Genomic DNA, 24,528 nt, shown 5'->3' with positions numbered 1-24,528 from the left:
TTGTTTCTTTCTTCCTTCCTCCCTTTCTTTCCTTTCTCACTCCCTCCCTTCTTTCTTCCTTCCTTCATCACCCCCACAGCACAGGAAGGTCCCCAGGCCAGGGATCGAATCTGAGCTATGACTGCAACCTACACCCATAGCTGTGGCAACACTGGGTCCTTAACCTGCTGTGCCACAGCAGGAACTCCCTTAACCTTTGTTTTCTTCATGGGTAGCTTGTTTTTAATGGGTATATAACATGCCCCCAATCATCTAAAAAGGGTGTTAAAAGACTCCTCCCCTTTCTGTGCGTATATCTATGTGAGGTTCGATTTTTCACGAAACGCGGCCAGAATAACATACCACCAGACTGAATGCAGACGTAGATAAGGGAATCCAGCCGTCTTCTATTAAACCAGACACAGGGGATTTGCAAAACTGTACAACAGCACGGCTCTTCTCACTAATTTAGTTTGGGGAAAATAAATTTACTTATCACTTTAAAATAGATACACTAGCAAGTAGGTTTATTACTGCTATTTTTAAATTAATTCACGAGTTTTCCAATTTCTCAGTTTTCATGGTAGCTGTTGCTTGATGTAACCAACATAATGAAGCTCCCTCAGGTCCTCAGTAGTTGTTAAGAGTCTGGAGGGACCCTGATGCCAAAATGTTTGCATCAGGGTCCCTCCAGTGACTGTTCGCAAACTCTGGCCTTGGGTCCTTATTCAATTTGGCAAAGCAGCCCCACAGTGAAGCCCTGTCCCATGTGGATGAGACAGATCCCGGATCAACCAACCCAAGGCCACAAAATCAAGCAGAAAGACAACAGTTTAACCATCCCACCTGCTGTTCCATCTAAGGTGGTCCCCCGACTGGGCAGCAGGAATCTGCTGTCCCACCAACCCCCTATCACCTGGGCACTCTTTGGTTCCTTCATTTCTTCATTTAACCCACACACTTCTGTTGAAGCCTTCGTGCTTGCAGCTGTGTCCTAGATAGAGACACAGTGGGACAAGGCAGGCAGAAACCCCTGCCTTCAAGGACCAGGTGTTCTGCTTGGACAGGCAGGTGGGAAAAACAAAAGACAAGGAAATTTGTCAGGTGCTGCTGAATACCGTGGAGACACAAAGTCAGGAGGAGAGGAAAGAGGCCATTTAATAGGATGCTTAGGGATGTAACCCCATAAGGTGACATTTAAGCAAGTACCTGGGAGCAGTGAGGAAGTGGTCCACGCAGGTGTCTGAGGAAGGTACTTCCTTCAGAGAGGACAGCGAGGGCAAAGGCCCTGCAGCAGGTATGAGCTTCAGGGGCTGGGAGAACAGGAGGCCACTGTGGCTGGAGCATAAGGGGCCACAGCAAAGCAGGAGTAAGGTGGGGGTGGGGCAGGGGATGCCTCAGGTGAACCTTGTGGGACATGACAAGGACTCTGGATCTTGATCAGATTTGTGACTTAACAGAATCCTTTGGATGACTATGGAGGTGGGAGAGGGGAGGCATTGGGACCAGAGAAGAAGCCCCAGCAAGGTCCAGGCAAGAGAAGGTAGAGGCTTAGAGCACACTGGTCCCTGAGATGTGGGAAGTGCTCAGTCCTGAGTCTGTTGTGAAAGTAGAGCTGCTATGTTCTGCTGTCATATGTCAGTGTGTGTGTGTGTGTGTGTGTGTATATATCCTATGTCAATATATATATTATATATCATGTATCAATCTATATATGCACACATATATATCCTATGTCAGAGTATATATATATCTATCTATCCTATATCGGTATATATATTTATTATATATTATATATCATATGTCATGTATCAGTATATATATACACATATATATCCTATGTCAGTATATATATATATCCTATATCAGTATATGTACTTATTATGTATCATGTATCAGTATATATATATATCACATGTCCTATATCAGTGTGTATGTGTGTATATATATATCTCCTATATCAGTATATATAATATATATCATATATCATGTATCAGTATATATTTACACACATGATATATCCTGTCAGTATATATATTTATTATATTATATATCATATGTCATGTATCAGTGTATATATATATCATATATCCTATGTCAGTATATATATCTATTATATATCATATATCATGTATCAGTGTATACATGTCAGTATATATACATATCATATCAGTATATTTGTATATATTTATCAATGCATATATCATATATAGTATAGCAGTGCGTGTGTGTGTGTATATGTGCATACACACACACACACACACACACACACACATATATATGAAGGGGAAGAGAGCTGATGAGGACTCCTCTGGGGGGTGTGGCCTGCGCAGCTGGCATTTACCAGAATGCAGGAAGAGAAGCAAGTTTAGGGAACCAATCAGGAGTTCAGTTTGAAATGCTTGTTTGGCACCAAAGGAATTAATCTGAAGGAAAAAAATTAAGTTTTGTTGATAGTCCAAACAGTACATTAAAATGGCAAAACGTCAGAGTTCCTGTCATGGCTCAGTGGTAATGAACCCAACTAGTATCCATGAGGATGCAGGTTCGATCCCTGGCCTCGCTCAGCGGATTAAGGATCTGGTGTTGCCTTGAACTGTGGTGTAGGTCACAGACGCCGCTCAGATTCCACGTTGCTGTGGCTGTGGTGTAGGCCAGCAGCTTTAGGTCCAATTCGAGCCCTAGCCTGGGAACTTCCATATGCCTTGGGTAGGGCCTAAAAAGCAAGTACATAAATAAATAAATTTTTATTTTATTTATTTATTTATTGTCTTTTTGCCATTTCTTGGGCCGCTCCCGTGGCATACGGAGGTTCCCAGGCTAGGGGTCCAATCAGAGCTGTAGCCACTGGCCTACGCCACAGCCACAGCAACGCGGGATCCGAGCCGTGTTTGCAACCTACACCACAGCTCACGGCAACGCCGGATCCTTAACCCACTGAGCAAGGTCAGGGATCGAACCCGCAACCTCATGGTTCCTAGTTGGATTCGTCAACCACTGCGCTGTGATGGGAACTCCAAATACATAAATAAATAAATTTTTAAAAAGGCAGGATGTTACCATCTCGTTGGGAGAGGCATAAACACCTCCAGGTGAAGTCTCCTGGAACTGGCTAAGTCTGTCTGCCTTGTTCACCATTTCATCTCTAAGACATAGAACAGTACCTGGTATGTAGTAGATGTTCAATAAATAGTTATCTGGTGGGGGGGGGGGGGGAAACTGGCCAAACAAGTGAAAGAGGCCCGGGACAGCTGGCATCTGGAAGAGGTCATCCAGGCTAAGACCCCTCTGAGTTTTCCCAAACTCCTTGCGTGTGGAACGGGGCTGTTTCTTCTGGGAACGATGGACTTCCCAGCGCTCTCCACCAGCTTTCCCGGACCTTCCCCTTCGCCCTGGCAGACTGTGCTTATTGTCATTGGCTCAGCTCCGCGCCCCGGCCCCTCTTTGCTAATAGATGTGTGTGGTGCTCAGCCGGTTTCTTTGTGCAGCGGAAGCATCCTTCCCCGGGCTCATTACTGGAGTCTCCGAGGGGCCTTGTCATTTTCCAGGATGCGGTCACATCTGCTTGCTGACAATCGTTTTCATCTCTCCAGAGGCCTGAGTTCCCATCCTCCTCCCTGAAAAAGGAGAGCGGGCTATATTTTGGGAACTCACCGATCCTTCTTTTAGAATTCCTACTCTCTGCCAGATGTGATCTCATTCGCTGCTGCCCCCGTTTTATAGACGAAGTCACTGAGGCTGAGAGGGGAACACTCACTTGCGCTAGGAGGCAGGGCTCAAACCCTGGTCCTCAGGCTCCGGAAACCCAGTTCAAAGCCACCCTGCTCCCCCAGCTCCCGCCGGCTCCATTATCAGAGATTCGCACAACTTTTGAAACTGTACCCAGCAGTTGCTCGACCTTGGCCCTACTGATGCTTTGGAGTCAAACCCTTCTTTGCTGTCCGGTGCATTGCAGGGTGTTAGCAACATCCCCGTCTCCACCCACTAGATGCCAGGGGCACCCCCCCCCGCCCCAGTTGTGACAACCAAAAAGACACCAGACATTGCTCATGTCCCCTGAGGGGCCAGTTGCCCCAGCGGATCTGACACCTGATCCCTGTGCTCTGCACACAGACTTCAGGCTACTGTCTCCACCACCTCCTTTTAGCCTTCTCCCCGCTTGCAGCATTCTCTCCTGCAGATACTGTTGTGATGGAAATCCCTTCCAATAAAACATCAAGTTAGGAACCTGACTAGTATCCATGAGAATGTGGATTTGATCCGACATTGGGTGGGTTAAGGATCCAGAACTGCCATGAGCTGTGGTGTAGGCCCCAGACAGGACTCAGATCTGGCGTAGCTGTGGTGTGGGCCAGCAGCTGTAGCTCTCATTTGACCCCTATCCTGGGAATCTCCATATGTTGCAAGTGTGGCCCTAAAAAGTGAAAAGAAAAAAAAAAAAAATGGAGTTCCCGTCGTGGTGCAGTGGAAATGAATCCAGCTAGGAACCATGAGGTTGCGGGTTCAATCCCTGGCCTCACTCAGTGGGTTAAGGATCCGGTGTTGCTGTGAGCTGTGGTGTAGGCCCCAGACGCAGCTTGGATCTGGCGTTGTTGTGGCTCTGGTGTAGTCTGGCAGCTGTAGCTCCAATTCGACCCCTAGCCTGGGAACCTGCATATGCCGTGGGTACGGCTCTAAAAAGACAAAAGAGAAAAAAAAATTCAACTGCCTCCTCCCAGGGGGGCTGCCTTGCCCTGCCCAATCTGTATGCCTCTCCCAGTCCCTTGACCCATCAGCAGCTCTCACAGTGTGCCCACTCTTAGCCGGGTACCAGGCCAGGGCTACAGTGCCCAGAAAAGGCCTGTGCTTTGTGGACCCAGCATCCTTGGGAAGATGATAATTGACAAGAAAACAAACATACCCACAGGGTAACTTCAGAGAGTGCCCAGTGCTACGGAGAAGATAAAAGAGCCTGCTGAGTCTAGAGGGATGGGTGGCCTTAGACAGGGTGACGAGGGACATGTTCTCAGAGGGGGTGACATCTGGTCTGAGACGAACGGTCTGAGAGGGGGTGAGAAAGAGTCAGTCCGTGTAAGAAGGGAGAAGACAGGTGTCCGAGGCAGAGGGAAGAGCAGGTGCAGATGCCCTGAGGTGGCAGGGAGTTTGGCACATTTTAAGGAGTAAGAGGCCGGGAGTGGCCAGAACAGGGGTGAGTGATGGGAGATGCGGGCAGAGGTAGCAGTTACTGAAGGAGGATGACGGGACAGACCTCGGGTTCAGAAGGTCCCTTCTGGCTGGTTGGGGGTATCTGGGTTGTGGGGACAAAAGGGGAGGCACCAAGTCCAGGTAAAGGCTGTCTCCTCGCTGACCAGCGAAACGAGGATGAAGAGGCCGGGTTCGTTTCTCCCTCTCTTCGGACTCCAACACCCTGGCGGCCTTGCCTCCTTCATTTGGACTCCCAAACACTAGACCTGAAGAGTTAGGTCGCAGCTTTTGCACAGCTGTCACACAGAGGGTGTTAACGAAATCCCAACCCATTTTTCCACCTTTCAGTCCTTGAGCTGGAGATTCAAAATCCCAGAGCAGAGTCCGATTGGCCAAGTTTGTCATCCACCCGCCCCTTGGGTGGGGAAAGGCACCTTGATGGACACTTGGGACCTTTGAGAGGAACCAGGGGGTGCAGTGGCTGTGGTTTTTCAGGAGTCACCTGAAAGAAAGTATATGTATATGTGTGTGTATGTGCATTCATGCATGTCTGTGTATATTGGTACATTGGCTCCATATTATGAGGAAACCACCCAATCAAAATGAATAAATATTTAATGGAATGTTTCTATTTAAATATAAACAATGAAATGTAGCATGAAGCAGCCCGTTCACTGCAGAATATTTCGACTCTTAGTTATTTATCGATAATCTCTAATGTAGGATGTGGGTAGAGATGGTGTGGGGTGAATGTGTGCTCGGAGGAGCCAGTGTCCCGGAAATGGCCCCGTTGACAGTTCCACCCAGATGGCCCAGGATGGGGGGGAGAAGTCCCGAAGGTGGGGTTGCTGTAAGTGGACCGCCTCCTACCTAGGACATGCCAGGTACTAGGTCATGTTCCGTACCCACGTTCGTTCCTCCATGCCCGGTGACAGTAGGCTCCGTGTCGTCCTTGTCCATCGAGGCACAGAGGGCTGAAGTCAATTGCCTGGGGTGAGTGGTAGGCAGGAGCAGACCAGACAGCCTGGGCTGCAGAGATGGGCACTGGATGCCCTGTCACCTCTGACGTCACCCAGACTAAGGGGACTGGCTGCCCAGAGATGCAAAATAATAGTGTCCCCCACCCTCACCCAACCCAACCCGCTCTCCAGCACAGAGAGTGACGCCAGATACCCATCTTATTCTAGCTGCTGAAACCCTCCGTCTCCCCGTATCCAAAATGATGCCTCTGTCTGCCTCCTGTGCCAGGTTTACTGCCCTGATCTCAGTCTCCAGTCGCTGCGAGACGCAGCTTTTACAGACCACAAATGCAATCATTACGAGGCAATTTCACTTGGATTCGGAGCTGGGAGAGCTATCAGAAGGGCCTGGCTCTCCCCTCAGGCTCCGAATGGGTCCCCAGCAGCACTTCACTCAGACAAATGGGGAAAGCAGCGGCCAGGGGGTAAGTGGGCGCTCCGTGCTTTCCCGCCAGTGCTGCCTGCCAGGCCTGCAGGACCGGGAAGGACGTGGGGGTCCATCATCCCCTCCAAGCAGGAAAGGGGAGAGGCTGGATTGTGTCATCTGTCTCTGCAGGGCCCCCATCAGACCAGGTATTAACAGAGGAAGAAGTTGGCCAAAAAGGGGTGGGGGGGCTGCCTTGGTGCTAATGTAACACTTAGGGAGCACCTGTTATGTGCCACTGCTAAGGAATATGCATCTATTAGTTCTCACAACCATCCCACAAGGTAGATACGGTCGTTAGCCCCGGCTTATACGTGAAGAAACTGAGGTGCAGAGAGATGAAACAACTTGCTTGAGGTCACACAGCTTTCACTGTTGCAAAATAATCCCCAAGAGTCCCTGTAACATCCCTCCCTCTGAGACATCCTCACCCTCGTCCTCGCAACCACGTTTCCTCATTTATATTGATGACGAAGCGCGCCCTTGGCTAAGTTTGGCCGCCTGTCTAGAATTTCCGGCACAGTGAGTGCCACCATTCCCACGGCCACCTCCCTTCACTGATCCCATTGACATTCAACTCAGCTCTCGGTGTCACCGTGCTAACCTTTCTTTCCTTGGCTGCACGTTCGCCTCTGATGGCCAGCTCTCTCCTCTTGAGAGCCCACTTTTGTAAAATGTCCTGTGACTGTGGCACTGGGAGACAAGGAGGCAATACAGCTACACGGGTTGCTGTCTGTGCGCGAACGGAATGGGCACTGGTGGGCAGTGATTGGTCACCGTTAGACTTTGTAAGAAGCGACGTGATTGGCTACTAAGCGTGATGGACGTCTGTTACTACCACAGTGATTTGTGGACAGAGGCGCTAGTAGTGAAGTTTGTGCTTCATACGATTAGAGTTATGACACTGCTTTCGCTAAGCGTAGACCACGCTGTGGGCGACTGGTGTCATTTAATCAAAGTGGAGAATCTGGCATTGGTACATGTGAGGACGGCCTGTAACCAGCTGCTCCTGTCCTTGTTGTCACTGCCATCTTTCTTGTTGTGTCATCGTTGTGTGTCATTCCGTGGTGCTATGGAGCCCCCACTGCCCCGGCCTGTTTCAGAATCTACTTCTGCTGAACTGGCTTCTCTTCCTCCGGGTCACCACAGCCGTATTTTAAATCCCAGAGAAATCCTTCACCCCACGCAGGGAATTTTGCCGTTCACCAAGGGTTGGAAAACTTTTCCCACAAAGAGCCAGAGAGAAAATATTTTGAAGTTGGCAGCCGTGTGGTCTTTGTTGCACCATCCCCAACTCTGCCATTGTGGTGTGCGAGCAGCCACAACTATACGTAAACAAATGGGTGTGACTGTGTTCCAGTGAAATTATTTACAGAAACAGGTGGCGGGCCGGCCTGATTTGGCTTGCCCAAACCCAGCTCTACACTGAGCATCTCACTGTCTTTTCCTTGGGTCTTTTAACTGTAGATGAAAGACCTCAACCCGAAGTGAATTAAGCAAACAAAACAACTATAGAAATGGAGTGGTGGGATTTATTGGTTTATGTAACTCAGGGTTTCTCACCCCTGGCCCTACGGACATCTTGGCCCCGATCATTCCTTTTCCTGGGGAGCTACCCTGGGCATTATAGGATTTACTAGCATCCCTGACTTCTACCCACTCAATGCTAGTAGCACCCCACCAATTTGTGACAACTCCAAATGTCCCCATCATTCAATGTCCGCTCGTACTGGGAGATACTATATAACTGAAAATGCTAACATTTAAGATGATTTCAGTAAGAGTGGACATGGGGACTCAAACCAGAATACGTCTCTCTTTCGCTCTGTCTCTCACCTCTGCTGCTGTCTTCCATGTTGCTTTACCTTCAAACAGACGCCCCTGTCTTGGTGGCAGTATAGCTGCCAGCAGTTTCAAGCTTCTATCCTACCAGCTTCAAGCCCCATGGAAGAAAAACTCCTCCTTCCCAGTAGCTCCCTAAAATCCCAGGGCTGACTCTCCTTGGCCCAGCTTGGGTCACATGTCTATCCCTGAACCAGTGGCAGTAGCCAGAAGAATGTAGTGCTCTGATTAGTCAGGCTGAGATTTTGCATGAAGCCTTGGAGTCAGGAATTAAGAGCAGCCCGTGTGTACTTAAGTAAGAAAGTAGTGGTACCCAAAGAATCAGAGTCAGGAGCAGGCAGGCAAAGTAAAAGTCTCTGTTGCCAGGTGTAAATATTTCCACCTAGGGCCTACTGCTTGGGAGCCAGTTACTGCTCCGTCCTTTCAGTTGATGCCAGCCCTGCATCCTAGGGGCAGCCATCAGCCAGCACATTGTCAGTGGTCTTTCCTGGCATTTCATTCCTCTTGATCTGCCTGCCAAGTCGTTCCACCCCCACACTACCAGCAGCTTGCTCTTCCTTTTGCACTATCCCAGCAGCAAAGGCTCAGTGAGTCCAGGCTCCAGTCATGACATGGGCTGTATTTTTCATCTTGATTTTAATTCCAGCTCATTCTCCTGCCTGTATCTCCCAGCCTGGGAGCCCCAGGGCCCGTGCTAATTTGCTTCTCCCACCTCAACCAGTGCCGGAATAAGCATTTTTAAAACTGCCTTGGGGAAATCTAATCAAATGAAAGCAAAATCTAATTTGGCGCTAAAAGCCTTTGACTGAAGCCCTGTTTTCCAGGGCCTTGTGGAGGCTGAATAACAAGCTCTGGTTGGGGGTTAGAGAGAGGAGAGAGATGTGAAAGCGGAGATCCTAGCGGAGGAAACAGCTCTGGATGTGTTGACATCCATAGCATCGGATAACAATAGGCAGAGATGGGCTTCCGTAGTCACCCCACCTCCCACCCCCAAGAAATATTTATCCCACCAGCTGGGCCAAGAATTTCAGCTCTTTAGCATTCCAAGTTGCACATTCATCAGAAAGACTGTGGCTGATGGAGTTTCCATCATGGCTCAGCAAGAACAAACCCGGTTCGTATCCATAAGGATATGGGTTCCATCCCTGGCCTCGCTCAGTGCGTTGCCATGAGCTGTGATGTAGGTCATAGATGCAGCTCGGATCTGGCGTTGTTGTGGCTGTGCCATAGGCCGGCAGCTGCAGCTCTGATTTGACATGTAGCCTGGGAATCTCCATATGCTGCAGGTGTGGCTCCCAAAAAGAAAAAAGAAAAAAAAAAAAAAAAGACTGTGGCTACAATCTTCAGGGGAAAACCAGTAGGATCATGACCTGGGGGCCGGGAAGACCTGGGAGAGAACCTCATTTCTTGAGGAACCTCCCTACTGTTTTCCCTAGTGGTTGGACCAGCTCACATTCCCACCAACAGTGTAGGAGGGTTCCCTTTTCTCCACACCCTCTCCAGCATTTGTTATTTGTAGAATTATTAACGATGGCCATTCTGACCAGTGTGAGGTGGTACCTTGCTGTAATTTTGATTTGCATTTCTCCAGTAATTAGTGATGTTGAGCATCTTTTCATGTGCCTCTTGGCCATCTGTATATCTTCTTTGGGGAAATTCTATTTAGATCCTCTGCCCATGTCCTGATTGTTGCAGTTGTTTGTTTTTTTGCCATTGAGTTGTATGAGTTGTTTGTATATTTTGGAGATTAAGCCCTTGTCAGTGACTTCGTTTGCAACTATTTTCTCCCATTCTGTAGGTTGCCTTTTCATTTTTTTTTTTTTTATGGTTTCCTTTGCTGTGCAAAAGCTTTTAAGTTTGATTAGGTCCCATTGGTTTATTTATGTTTTTCTTTCTATTGCCTTGGGAGACTGACCTAAGAAAACATTTGTGTGGTTGATGTCAGAGAATGTTTGCCTATGTTCTCTTCTGGGAGTTTTGTGATGTCTTGTCCTAAGTCTTTAAGCCATTTTGAGTTTATTTTTGTGCATGATGTGAGGGTGTGTTCTAGTTTCATTGATTTACGTGCAGCTGTCTAGTTTTCCCAGCACTACTTGCTGAAGAGACTTTTTCCCATTTTATAGTCTTGCCTCCTTCAATGAAGATTAATTGACCATAGGTGACAGGGTTTATTTCTGAGTTCTCTGTTCTGTTCCATTGATCCGTGTGTCTGTTTTTTTTAATCAGTACCACACTATCTTGATTACTGTAGCTTAGTAATATTGTCTGAAGCCTGGGAGAGTTATGCTTCCTGCTTGGTCTCTTCCCTTTAGGATTGCTTTGGCAATACTGGGTCTTTTATGGTTCCATATAAATTTTTGGATTGTTTGCTCTAGTTGTATGAAAAATGTCATGGGTAATTTTATAAATGCTTTTATGGCATCTATTAAGTGTGTGTGTGTGTGTGTGTGTGTATAGTCTGTCTTTTTAGGGGCGCATCTGTGGCATATGGAGGTTCCCAGGTTAGGGGGTCTAATCGGAGCTGTAGCCACCAGCCTACACCAGAGCCATAGCAACGCCAGATCCAAACCGCATCTGTGACCTACACCACAGCTCACAGCAACCCCGGATCCTTAACCCATGGAGCGAGGCCAGGGATCAAACCCACAACCTCATGGTTCCTAGTCAGATTTGTTTCCACTGAGCCATGACGCGAACTCCGGCATGGGTAATTCGATGGAGATTGCATTGAATCTGTAGATTGCTTCAGGTAGTATGGCCATTTTAACAATATTTATTATTCCAATCCAGGGGCATGGGATATCTTTCCATTTCTTTGAATCCTCTTTAATTTCCTTGATTCATGTTTTATAGTTCTCAGCATATAAGTCTTTCACCTCCTTGGTCAGGTTTATTCCTCAGTATCTAAGTTTTGAGGGTGCAATTTTAAAACATATTGTTTTTTATATTCCTTGTCTAATATTTCATTATTAGTATACAGAAATGCAACCAATTATTGAATATTAATCTTATACCCTGCTACTTTGCTAAAGTCATTGATCAGCTCAAGTTGTTTTTGTGTGGAGTTTTCTATGAATAGTATCATTGCACCTGCATATAGTGACAATTTTACCTCTTCTAATTTGGACGCCTTTTATTTCTCTTGTTTGTCTGATTACTGTGGCTAGGACTTCCAATACTATGTTGAATAAAAATGGTAAGAGTGAGCATCCTTGTCTTATTCCAGACTTTAGCAGGAAGGTTTTCAGCTTTTCTCCATTGCGTATTACATTGGCTGTGGGTTTGTCATAAATGGCATTTATTATGTTAAGGTATGTTCCCTCTGTACCCACTTTGGTGAGAGTTTTTATCATGAATGAATGTTGGATTTTGTCAAATGCTTTTATGGCATCTATTAAGATGATCATAGGGGTTTTGTTTTTACTTTTCTTTTGTTAATGTGTATTACATTGATTGATTCATGTGATTTTTTTTTTTTTAAGTAAGCGTGGCAGGTGATGTGATGCATACATGCAGGGACATGCACTGCTGGAAACGTCCAGCTCAGTGGCATTTCACCAACCAGACCATCTGTGTTCCAGCAAGAAATAGAACAAGGTCATCACCACCTGAGAAGTCCCCATGCCCCTCCACCCACCCTTTCCCCATATCCAGTGATAACCACTGCTTCTCTTTCCAACAACATAGTTTTTTGTTTTTTGGGGGTTTTTTTTGCCGATTTTTGAACATCCTGCAAATGGGATCATACAGTGATTCTTTTATATCTGCCGCCTTTTTATCTTTTTTTTTTCATTTTTTAAAGTTTTATTGACATAGAGTTGATTTATAGTGTTGTGCTATTTTCTTCCGTACTTCAAACCGTCATTTATATATATATATATATATATATATATGTATTCCCTTTCTTATATTATCTTCCATCATGGTTTACCCCAAGAGACTGGATATAGTTCCCTGTGCTGCCTTATTTCTCTTAACACTAGTTGGTTGTTATCGTGTGTGTGTGTTAGTGAGGGTGGCACTAGTCCTTTCCTTCTCATTTCTGTGTCATATTCAAGTGTGTAAACATGCAGGGAAGTATTTCTCCATTGTTGTGTGGCTGGACAGCTGTTTTGTTTCTCTTTATTTGCTGTCATGCATAGTGCTGCTATGAGCGTGTCCTGCACTTGTGAGTGTGTTGCTGCTGAGTAAATACCCAGGATTCAAGTCACTGGGTCTGACGGTATGAATATGATCAAGTTCAGCAGACGCTGCCAAACAGTTTTCCCCTGTGGTCAGATCAGTCCACACACCCACCAGCAGCTGCGAGAGTTCCAGTTGCTCCAAGCCCCCACCAACAACTGGCCTTGGTCTGTGTTTTTAATGTTAGCCATTCTAGTCCCATGCAGTAGATAGACTCCAAGGGGTCCATAAACTTGAATGGAAAAAAAAAAAAAATTACACTAGTTTTCACTCACCTGCAACAGACACATGGGTTTTGCTTCAATTATGAATGTAGGCCACAAACCACGCTGTGTCGGCAGAATCTATAGCTACGCCATCCGTGAAACTCACTGATGTCTCAATATTCCATTGCCATTGCTGAAGATAATCACAGAATAAAATGTGTACTTATTGCTGCTTTGAAATGATCACTCCTTGCAAGGCCTTGTATTTAATATCTTCGTTTTTTTAAAGAACATATTATTCTATGGCATGTTCTCTTAAATATTTTGATAACGATATTTCAAAATAATTGATTTTCGCTGATTTTGGTGCTCTGCATGTGAAACATTTGAGAAGGGGGTCATAGGCTTCGCTGGCCCAACAGAGGGCCCTGTGGCTCCGAGGGCACGCAGTGGTGTGGCGATTACTGTTGGGTGATGGCCAGAGAAGGCTTTGCTCTCTGTGTCCTCACCTGGTCTCTTGGTCCTTCTCCCTCCAGCTTTCTTCGGGAAGTACCTTAATGAATACAACGGCTCCTACGTGCCCCCGGGCTGGAAGGAGTGGGTCGGCCTCCTTAAAAACTCCCGCTTTTATAACTACACGCTCTGCCGGAATGGAGTGAAGGAGAAGCACGGCTTTGACTACTCCAAGGTGAGTCCCCCATCCTGGCTCGGCGGGGGTGGGGGCGGCGGGGCTCAGCCTGGGTTCAGATGGTGACTCTGACTTAAACACCTGACCTGGAACAACTTACATCCTCTGCGTCCGTTTTTTCATTCCTCAAATAACAGTCTCTAAGAGTATGGTTTTATTTTTTTTAATTGAAGTATAGTTAATTTACAAAATTGTGTTCGTTTCAGAGGTACAGCAAAGTGGTTCCATCATACCGTTTTTTCAGATTGTTTTCCGTTATAGGTTATTACAAGATATCAAATATATAATTCCCTGCTCTGTATAGTTGCTAAATAGATAAACAACAAGTCCTTGTCGCTTGTCTGTTTTAGGCACAGTGTTTGTTAATCCCATACACTTAATTTATCCCTTCCCCAGTCCCTTTCCCCTTTGGGAACCGTAAGTTTGTTTTCTGTGTCCGTGAGTCTGTTTCTGTTTTGTATGTAGATTCATTTGCATTATTTTCTTTTTTAGATTCCACATATAAGCGATATCATATAATATCTGTCTTTCTCTGTCTGACTGACTTCCCTAAGTATAATACTAGCTCCATCTGTGTTGCTGCAAATGGCAACATAACAACATTGGAGTTTTTTTTTTTTAATTGAAATATGTTTGATACATAACATCGTATAAATTGAACATGTACAGCATGTTGATCCGATCCGTGTACACATGGCCGTGGGCCTGCCATTATCGCTCACACCTTTACCACATCCCATAATTATCATTTCTTTTTCTTGGTGGGAATAATTAAGACCTAGTGTCTTAGCAAGTTGGATGTTTTTAATGTAGTATGTTGCCTATAATCACTGTGCTGTGTCTTAGCTCTCCAGGGCTTCTTTATTTACTGGTTGTCAGTTTATCCTCGTAAAGAGCCTCTCTCCAATTCTCCCACCCTCAGCCCTTGTTAACATCCGTTTTACTCTCTGTTTTTATGAGTTCGACTCTTAATTCACACAGTATTCTCTGTGTGACTCATGTCACTTAGCATAACATCCTCACGGTATGTCCATGCTGGTGCAAGTGGCAGGATCTCCTTCTTTCTCATGACTAAATAATATTCCAGTGCAAGTGTGTGTGTGTGTGTGTGTGTGTGTGTGTGGTGTTTATATATAGCACATCTTCTTTATCCATTCATCGTTAAAGACAGTTAGGTTGTTTTCATATCTGGGCTGCTGAGAATAATGCAGCAACAAACATGAGAATTCAGATTTCCCTTCTAGATCCTGATTTCATTTCCTTTGGCTAAATACTCTGAAATGGAGTCCTTAGATCATATGGTCGTTCCATTTTTAATTTTTTGAGGCATCTCCATGCAATTTTCCATAGTAGCTGCACCTGTTTACATGCCACCAACGGAGGTGGACGGAGGTTCTCTCAGCAAGACTCATCCCCACCACGGCTTGTTATCTCTTGTCATCTCTCTCTTCTCTTCTTGATGGGCACCATTCTAGCATGTCAGGTGATATCAGAGCATTGTTTTACGACATTTTGCCGAAGCAGAACTTTCTTGCACAAAGTGCACGTGTAGAGTATACAGTTCAATGGATCTTCACAAACGGAACAGACGTATGGATCCAGCACTCCCATAGGTCAAGAAGTAACTGTCTCCACCAGCCCCAGAAGGGCCCCTCATGTAACTCCTTCCACCAACCATCCTCCCACAAGGATACCCATCACTCAGACTTCCAGCATCACGGATTAATTCTGTACCCATTTTTTTTTTTTTTTTTTTTTGCTTAACACTCTGTTGAAATTCACCCATGTTGTTAGAGCATGAGTGGAAACCCTCCATTCTTATTGGATAGCATTCCATTGTGTGATTATACCTTAATCTATCTCCTGTGTCAGAGTTGTCCTAGTCCTGATTTGTTGAACTAGTGCAACAGGTGCATAGATCCTAAGTGGACAGTCCAGGGGGGTTCCACATGTGTGTGTGTCGTTTAAGTGCCACCCAAATCAAGCTGTATGATATTTCCAACCCCACAGGCTCCCTCATACACCTTTCCAGCCAAAACCCCCAGCCCACAGGTCACCTCTGTTCTGCCTTCTATCACCATGAGTTAGTTTTGCCTGTTCAAGGAACTTCACATAAATACGAGTTTCCATCGTGGCTCAGCAGTTAGTGAACCTGACTAGGATCCATGAGGATGCGAGTTCAATCCCTGGCCTCGCTCAGTGGGTTAAGGATCCAGCATTACTGTGAGCTGTGGTGTAGATCACAGATGAGGCTCGGATCCCACGTTGCTGTGGCTGTGGCATAGGCCGGCAGTTATAGCTCCAATTGGACCCCTAGCCTGGGAACCTCCATATGCTGTGGGTGCGGCCCTGTAAAAAGCCCTAAAGAAAAGAACTCCACATAAATGGAACCACATCATGCATGCTCTTAGTGTCAGCTTTTTCCATGCAACATGATGTGCATGAAGGGTGTGAAATATATCCAGGTGGTTGTGTGTCCTTTTCATTGCTCTGTAGTATTCTGTTGTTTAAGTAGATGGCAGGTATTCATCCATTCAACGGCTGATGGTGATTTTGGTTGTTTCCAGTTTGGATCTATTATGAGTTAAGCTGCTGTGAGCATCCTGACCCATGGCTTTTGGTAGACGTATGAACCCATTTCTTTTGGTTGTACCCCTGGGAGTAGAATTGCTGGGACATAGGATGTGTTACAGGGTTGAACCAGGCAGAAATGTATTAGGGTTCCAGTTGCTCCACACTCCTCAACACTGATATTGTCCTTTTGGTTACAGCCATTTTGCTGGGGGTATGGTGGTACTTTCTTGTGATTTTCACATAGGTTTTTGAGAAACACATGAGTTAATACACGTAGAGCATTAGAAGAAGACATTATATGTAGCAAAGGCCTGGAATAAACTAATTAAGATCAGGACCCCAAACTTTCTCTATAAAGGGCTGGATACTAAATATTTTAGACTTTATAAGCCATAGTCTCTGTTGAAACTGCTCAAGGCTGCCCTTGCAGTGCAAAAGCACCATAGATGATACGCAGATAAATAAGCGTGGCTCTATTTCAATAACTTTATTTACAAAAATAGGCAGCAGGCCCTGATGTGGCTGTAGTTTCCTGACCTGTGGCTTAGACAGTGATGGTGATGATGACAAAGAGGAGAGACTAACAGTGATGTTTCATCAAACTTATCATTTAAAAAAAAATTCTGGAGGAGTTCCCGCTGTGGCACAGCGGGTTAAGAATCCAGCATTGGAGTTCCCGTCGTGGCTCAGTGGTTAACGAATCCGACTAGGAACCATGAGGTTGTGGGTTCGGTCCCTGCCCTTGCTCAGTGGGTTAACGATCCGGCATTGCCGTGAGCTGTGGTGTAGGTTGCAGACGCGGCTCGGATCCCAAGTTGCTGTGGCTGTGGCATAGGCCGGTGGCTACAGCTCCGATTCGACCCCTAGCCTGGGAACCTCCATATGCCATGGGAGTGGCCCTAGAAAAGGTAAAAAGACAAAAAAAAAAGAATCCAGCATTGTCTCTGCAGTGGCTTAGGTCACTACTAGGGCATGAGTTGAATCCCTGGCCCAGAGCAGTGGGTTAATGAATCAGCATTGCCACAGCTGTGCATAGGTCCCAGATTCAGTCCCTGGCCCAGGAACTTCCATATGATGCAGGTGAGGCAAGAAAAAAAAAAAAAAATCTGGAGACTGGCAAATATTCCTGCTGCAAATAGGTCAGAGTCAGCTCTGGACCCCCATCCCCCCAGCAGATATGTTATTTCCCTGGATTGTCAAATCCGCCCCATTTTCTTCCTCATTCCCACTGCCACTAGCCCTGGGCCTTGCTTACTGTCGCAACTGGGGTTCTCTGGGTTAGTGTGATGATTCCTTGGGCCTGCCCACTCTAGTTTGTCTCTAAATGGCTACGCAAGGTCCCTAGGCAGAAGTCACCAGGGGACAGGCAGTCATGCAGACAGTAGAGCAACCTGGGAGTAGGCGAGACAGTAGGGAGTGGTGAGGAGTGTAGAAGACCTATCTGTCTAAAAAGGGGCAGCAAACTCAGATCAGGCCTGTCCATCCATGTTGAACGGTGGGCTCCAGATGGCAAGGTTTCCTGATTTTTCAATAGAAGCTACAGATCTGTACATTTTTTTTTTCCAATGCCATCTTCTGATTTTTGAAATGTTTGGCAAGGAATTCAGACATTTCCAAGATCCTGTGTGAATCTATGGGCCAGACTTGACCATGGTATTTGCTGCCCATTGCATTGTTCCAATGCCCATTGCCCTCCAGGGACCATGCAGGGGACTCAGGGTTCAGAGCCCAACTCTGAACATCTGTGTGCCCTTGGATATGCTGCCTGTTCTTAAGAGCCTCAGTTCCCAAATCTGGAAGAGGAGCATGTGCTAGCATCTTAATAATGAGCACTTCTATTTATTGAGCTCCGCCTATGGTCCAGGCACCATGCTGGGTATTTTGTGTGTCATGTTTCTAATCTTCACAAGAATCATATCAGGAGAATGGATTCATTGGATTTGATTATATTGTTCATTCATTCCCTCAACAAGTATTTATTAAGCACCTGCTAATGTGCCAGGCACTGGGCCAGGTGCTGGGTATCCAAGGGTAAACAAAAACAGACCCAGGCATTGTCCTCGTGGAGCTCCCAGTCTGGCATGGGGTGGGGGGAGTTTTATAAACTGTGAAGTGATGGCACCAGTGCATAGAAGCCCATATTAAATGTGTGCCCACAAGCACATCAGCCCTTTCTCCTATTGTGTCATTCCCCAGTGTGAGCCATTTCAACCAGCCCAGACCTGTCAGTTCCAACAACCATCTCAAAACCTTAACTAGTGCTTCCCTGCTCTGAATTTATCCATGTGTTTTCCGTCTTCTCTTCCATGAAGCCTTTCTGGATTGCTCTAAACTACAGGAGTTAGCCTTTTCTGAATCGGACTAGCCTCTTCCAGTTGTTTGCGAACAGAAACCCAATTCAAAATGGCTTAATTGAATGGCTTAATTGAAGAAGAAACATACTAGCCTTTTTAACTGATCCAACAGTAGTGGCATCAGACATGGCCGGATCAGGTGGTGGTTTCTTGTTCCTTTATATTCTGTTTTCTTCTCTTCGACCCCATTCACAGGCTGTCTCTTTGTCTCTCTGTCTCTCTCTCTTCTCCTGGTACCCATATGGCCATCCTTGCATCCTCTCAGCTTCCTGCTCAGCTGCAAACATGGCATCTCCTTCCCAGGATGCCTAGCTTCATCACATCTCATTGGCTCTGGGTCAGTCACATGTCTGTCCCTGAACCAATCAGCGTGGCCAGGGGAAGGCAGTGTTCTGATAGGCTGTAAATCACAGGCTCTACTCCTGATGCAGAGGTGGGATAGCAGGAGCCCTGCCTTTGAGCTCAACCCTGGAACATCCAGCTGAGATTAGAGCCCCAAATAAAAATGGAGAGTTTCCACCAGAAGGAGGCTGACTAAATGCTCAACAGCCAGAGCATACCCTCTCTCACTCCCCTTTTGAAAACACCAGCACACCTGGGGATCCTACCCACCTGTCTCCCTGAGTATAAGTCTGATCAGTCCAGGCCCCGGGTGGCAGAAACCACACGTGGCATTGCCTGGGCAGTGCCTCTCCCCGACCCCATGTCTCATTCTGCCCATCATAGGCCTGCTTCCATGACCTCCCGAGAGAATGGATTCAGAGTCCTGATGGGGAGACTTAGCGATGTCTCCGGCTCCTTGGAAATATCAAGCATAGTCGTTCAGGGCTGAATACTCATTTTTTTCTCCTCACAGCCTCAGTGCAGGCGGATTCTCCAAATGCCCAGGAAAAAACCCTCTCTCCTCTGTAAAACTCACCATGTCCACCCCTGGCCTCAGCTCAGCCTGATAATGAACTTACTCAGGGACACTCAGTCCCCTTGGTGCTGAGGACAGGACACGCGGTGGCTGCGGTGTCGCCCCATTTCCTCACATCCGCGCATCCCTGCCTGTGAGTGAGAGGAGCCCCCATGACAAAGGTGCAAGAATTCCTGGGCCCTTGGTGACTGGAGGCGTGGAAACAGAGGGTCAGGGGGGCCCCAAGGGGGTCAGAGCTGGCTCAGGTCCAGGGTTCAACTCCCAAGGGTAGCAGCAGGCAGCAGGAGCTGGGGCTCTGGGATGGAGCGGGAGGGAGTGAGCTCAGAGTTTCCAGCCGAGGCAGAGCCGGGGGGCGGGAGCCTGGGCTCTGAGCCCCGCACTCTGGGACCCTATGCCTCTGCTGGGTCAGAGTATCATGCTGGTCTGGGGGCCTCAATGGGAGGCCCAGGTAGGGGGGAAGTAGTGACCCTTCCCGTGTGCCCCTCTGAAGGCCCTCTGAGGACTCTGTCCCGAATCTCTAATCCCAAAGGTAGGCGGATGCCTCAGAAGGGTCCTCATGGCAAAGTGGGCAGAGAGGCAGCCTGAGGAGGAAAATGATGTGAGCTCATGAGGAGGAAATGATGTGAGCAAGTGCTGATGGCTGAAGAAGCCTGGAGAGGGCAGGGCAGGTAGTGGGAGGGAGACGGGAATAACCAGGGCGAGGTGGCTGAGGTGGCCGAGGGTCCAGGGAGCGGGAGGCGCTGCAGAAATGGGGTTGCCGTGAACATGAGCGCATCTGCCCTTTAGCCCAGCACGTGCACGTCCTCTCTCTGTTCTGGAAGCCTCCCTTGTTTGCAGAGGGGGCGTAGCCAAGCCCTTGGCTGCAACTTTGTCCTTGAAAGAAATCAACCAAGAAAGCCCACTAACGTGGGAAATGACTAAAGGACCAGGAAGCCTCCCTCCCCTGGAGGAACCTGGAAAGGACGAGGAGCATCTGTGTCTAGAGCCATCAGAAAAGCTTAGGACAGAGGCTGAGTGAAGAGAGCGAGACTCCTTTGGCAGGACTGCCACAGGCGCCTAGTCAGATGTCACCCTCCTAGATGGTCCTGTGTTCAGGGCACCCCTCCCCAAGCCCCTCCCTCCATCACCGATGTCCCACACCTGTATGTCTCAGACTTATGTGTTAATTGTCCTCTCATTCAAATACAAGGCTCTGGAGTTCCCGTTGTGGCTCAGTGGGTTAAGAACCCATGAGGATGCAGGTTCAATCCCTGGCCTCGCCGCTCACTGGTTTAAGGCTCCCGTGTTTCTGCAAGCTGCGGCATAGGTCACAGATGTGGCTCAGATCTGGCATTGCTGAGGCTGCAGTGTATGCTGGCAGCTGCAGCGCTCATTCGACCCCTAGCCCAGGAACTTCCATTTGCCACCAGTGTGGCCCTAAAAAGAAAAATATATATCTACAAGGCTCATGAAGGCAGGAATGTCTATTAGCCTTGTTCACTGCGATGTTGGTTGGATGAATGAATGAATGTACACAGTGTGATAGGATTAATGTAAAAAGATGCATCAGGCAGTTCTGTTAACACACATAACAGCACATCTGGAAAGATACTCCTCAGTAGGGACAAAAGGGGCCAAGATTGGGAGCAGGGGGTGAGGGGTAATCCAATCAGCTTTGTTTGCACTATTCGAATTTTCACCAGGAAAATGCAGCCATGTGATTCTTGAGGAGCAAAGACTAACACTCCTTTAGAGGGTATCACACACCAGATACTCTTAGAATCATTATACATCGATTAACCCATGTGTTTCTCACCAGAGCCCATCTGGTGGCTGCTGTGATCATTCCCAATCTTCAGATGAGGAAACTGAGGCACAGAGAGGCTAGGTAACCAGGCCACACGGCTAGTACCTTCAGAATTCAAACCCAGGCCATCAGGCTTTAAAACCCAGCCTCTAAACTATAGCCTGTGGTCAAGCCCAGCCTGCCAGCTGTTTTGCTACAACCCTTGAGCTTAGAATGGTTTTTAACGTTTCTATCTAGCTGGAAAAAAAATCAAAAGAACAGCAATTTTCATGACACGTGAAAATTACATGAAATTCACATTTTAGTGTGCATGAATAAAATGTTACTGCAGCCCAGACATGCCCATGCATTATGGGATTGCTGCTTTTGAGCTACAGTGATTGTAACTGAGACTTCTGGTCCACAAAGCCTCAAACAGTTATCATCTGGCCTTTCGCAGAAAAGGTTAGTTGACACCAGCTATAAGCCGCCACCCACTCCTCCCATTAATATTTTTAATCTGATCTGTGTGGCAGGGGGAGCGGGGGTTGGAGGGGGTGGAGACGGACCAGACAAAAACCATGAAGGCCTGAGCTCAAGCGCTGAATGAATTGCTTACTGGTTTGGCAACCTCAGTGTCCCTATCCGTAAAGTGGCCATGGCGTCTGCTTCCACCAGGTTGCTGTGAAGGTCAGTCGAGCCTCTGTCTGATTGTAATAAGCGCCAGGGTCCACTGTAGGTTGTCTTTACCCACTCAGCAAGTGCCTGTCACGAGCTCACATCGCCATCTGAAGAGGGGACGGTTATTGGTCCCATTTTTGAGATGCAGAAACTGAGGTGCCAGAAGGCAGTGGCTCGCCCACAGGTAGCAGGTGATAGAGCGAGAATTTGAACCCAGTGTTTCTGACACCAGAGCCCCAGGCCTTTGCAAAATGAGTGCTCCTTAGGAATGTGAATCTCTTTTAAACACAAAGTGCTGTAGAAGCCTCCCAAAACTACGGAATCGGGGTGAGGATGCCCTGATGGACGCCGAGAGGATGTGTCCCCACCTCCCCTCTCCATCCTGACCTCCTCCGGCTATCTGGTCACTTAGCCAAGAGGACCCGCCGTGCGTCGAGGAGACTGCCAGCCTGTGGCCCTGGGCAGAAGTGCTGCTTTCCTCCAGCAATCGCCTGCCAATAGGATTTCTCAGGAAGGAAGAGGGGAGGCTGTGGGGTGCTCCTGGGAACACCAGCGACAGGTGGGCTCATGGCTCTCCTTGCTTCTGTGCCAGGCTCGGCCTTTGCCACTGCTTCTGTTGCTAAAGCAATTTGGGAACTCCCTTGGATGTCGGTGCCTGTTCCCAGGGGCCGGGCTCCCGGCTGTGGTCCTTGCCCTTGGCCGGCTCCCAGCTGCTGCTAAACGCGGGGCAGGAGCCTCACCCACCCCTGCACAGGTGGGGCCAGGAGTGCACCGGAGGGAAGTCTAGCTCCTGAACGCCCAGGTGTGCCCGCCTCACCTGGGCAGGATGGGGATGCGGGGCTGGTCCAGAGCCAGGGGGAGGCAGGGGGTGACTTCCCCATGGCCTATCAGCCTGTCTCCAGGTTCCAGAAAATTCACCTTTTGGCCTGTGTCGTCCCCCCACCTGTCTCCCCGCTTCCTGTTAACAACCCCAAGTCTCTGACTGGCCCCAGGCACCCCAGACTCAACCTGTCCAGATCTGACCTCTGCATTTCTGCCCTCACCCCGACATTCTCTTTCTCTGGCTCCCCATCCCTGCATCCTTCACCTAAACCAGAAATCGGCAGGGGGCGGGGTGGGAAGCTGGCTGTACCCTCTCATGCACCCGACACATTCAGTGAGTGGACACGTCCTGTCTGTGGGGCCCACTCTCAGCCATCACTGGACAGTGCCACCGCCACCCTGGCCCAGGCCCCTTGTCCCTCCCTCTGATGCCTCAACTCTGCTCATGCCTGTGACCGAGGGCTGCTTCTGGTGGCCAGCCCAGGGCTCACTCCCACCCCTGGAGTCAGCATGGTGCGGTCCCCTCCCAGCCACAGGGGGGCGCTGGGGGGAGGGGCACCAGCTTTAGCTTTCGCATCAGATGTCATCGCAGACGCCCCTGTGCTGCTGGTGCAGACCTGCAAAGGCTTAGTGTAGGAATGGCTTTGAGGAGGACCAGGGAAGGGAGGACGCTCTTAGGTGGCAGAAAATCCACCCTGCCCCCGACAGCCCTAATATTCACTGACTCTGCCGGGAGCTGGCTTTACATCAAGCCCTCCCACCCAGCCTGGAGAGGCAGACACTGCAGTCCCCCCACATGCTTCTGTATGTGCAGCATCACAGGTGGAGGAGCCCCTGTGTCACCCTCCCAGCTCTCCTTCCTGTCCCACTGCCTCCTCTCGCAGAGGTGTCCTGAGGTTGGTTATCATTCCCACACTGGAGCTGCAGCTGCCAGCCTACGCCACAGCCACAGCAATGCCACATCCAAGCCATGTCTGTGACCTGCGCCACAGCTCACAACAATGCTGGATCCTTAACCCACTGAGCAAGGCTAGGGATCCAACCTGCATCCTCATGGATACTAGTCGGATTCATTTCCACTGCGTCATAATGGGAACTCCCCAGGAACTCCCGTTCTTTTATTCCATATGCAGAATCTCAAACAATATAAAATACTGTTTTGTCGTTTTAGACTTTAAAGCAATGGTATCATATCCATGTTGATCCCGGAGTTCTAGTTTATTCTTTTCCACTGCTCCAACATTGCATGGTGCGTCCTCTCTGGGAAATGGAGGCCAACGGTGGCTGTTTAAAAAAACAGTGATGCTTAATCACAGCCACATAGGCGTATATATGGTTTTAAAAGCAAATAGTGAATATGAAGAAAAGCAGCCCTCTTCCGGCCCCTCCCTTCCTGACCCTTCCTTTTCACCAAAGAGAACTTCACATCATTTTTAGCTCCACTACTAGTTACAGAATATTTCTGACACCTTTAGATTATGTTCCAGAGCTATGGCAGCAGGTCTTCAATTTACATCATAAAAATATTATTTTTATGTGATAGGTTCTACAGGGCCCCCTTGTAAAACTTTTGTTTACTCCTCAGAATTATTTGCAAAATGTCTTCAAGGAAAAGTATATAAGTAGCAAGTGACTTTCTCCCCCTCTCCCCTTATCCTGGTCCCTGGTTCGCACTTTGGTATCTGTCCTTCTGGATTTTTCCTTGGTGCTCAGAGCATATGAAGAGAGGGGGTTGCTTTCTCCTCTCCACTCTCCCTCCCCCTCTGTCCCACATAAAAACAATAATAATCTTCCAGGGTTTGACTCTGTAGCTTGCTCTTTCCGTTAACAGGGTATCTTGGACAACCGTATCTCGGACAGAAAGTTACACAGCTCTGCAGGGTGTGAAA

The 24,528-nt window shown here is 47.9% G+C and overlaps 1 protein-coding gene across 3 annotated transcripts in view; it reads left to right on the top strand.

Moving 5' to 3' along the window:
* The window catches only part of SULF2 (sulfatase 2), a 141,398-nt gene that overhangs the window by 71,821 nt on the left and 45,049 nt on the right, over window positions 1-24,528 (top strand). For all 3 annotated transcript variants that reach the window (XM_021077818.1, XM_021077816.1, XM_021077817.1), the window contains exon 4: window positions 13,373-13,524. In XM_021077818.1, the coding sequence (XP_020933477.1) occupies window positions 13,373-13,524 (152 nt within the window). The remainder of the gene's footprint in view (window positions 1-13,372; window positions 13,525-24,528) is intronic.

Source organism: Sus scrofa, chromosome 17 (genome assembly GCF_000003025.6).
Source record: "Sus scrofa isolate TJ Tabasco breed Duroc chromosome 17, Sscrofa11.1, whole genome shotgun sequence".
Lineage (NCBI taxonomy): Eukaryota > Metazoa > Chordata > Mammalia > Artiodactyla > Suidae > Sus > Sus scrofa.
The sequence above is the reverse complement of the archived record's forward strand: the minus strand, read 5'-3'. Positions and strand labels throughout refer to the sequence as shown.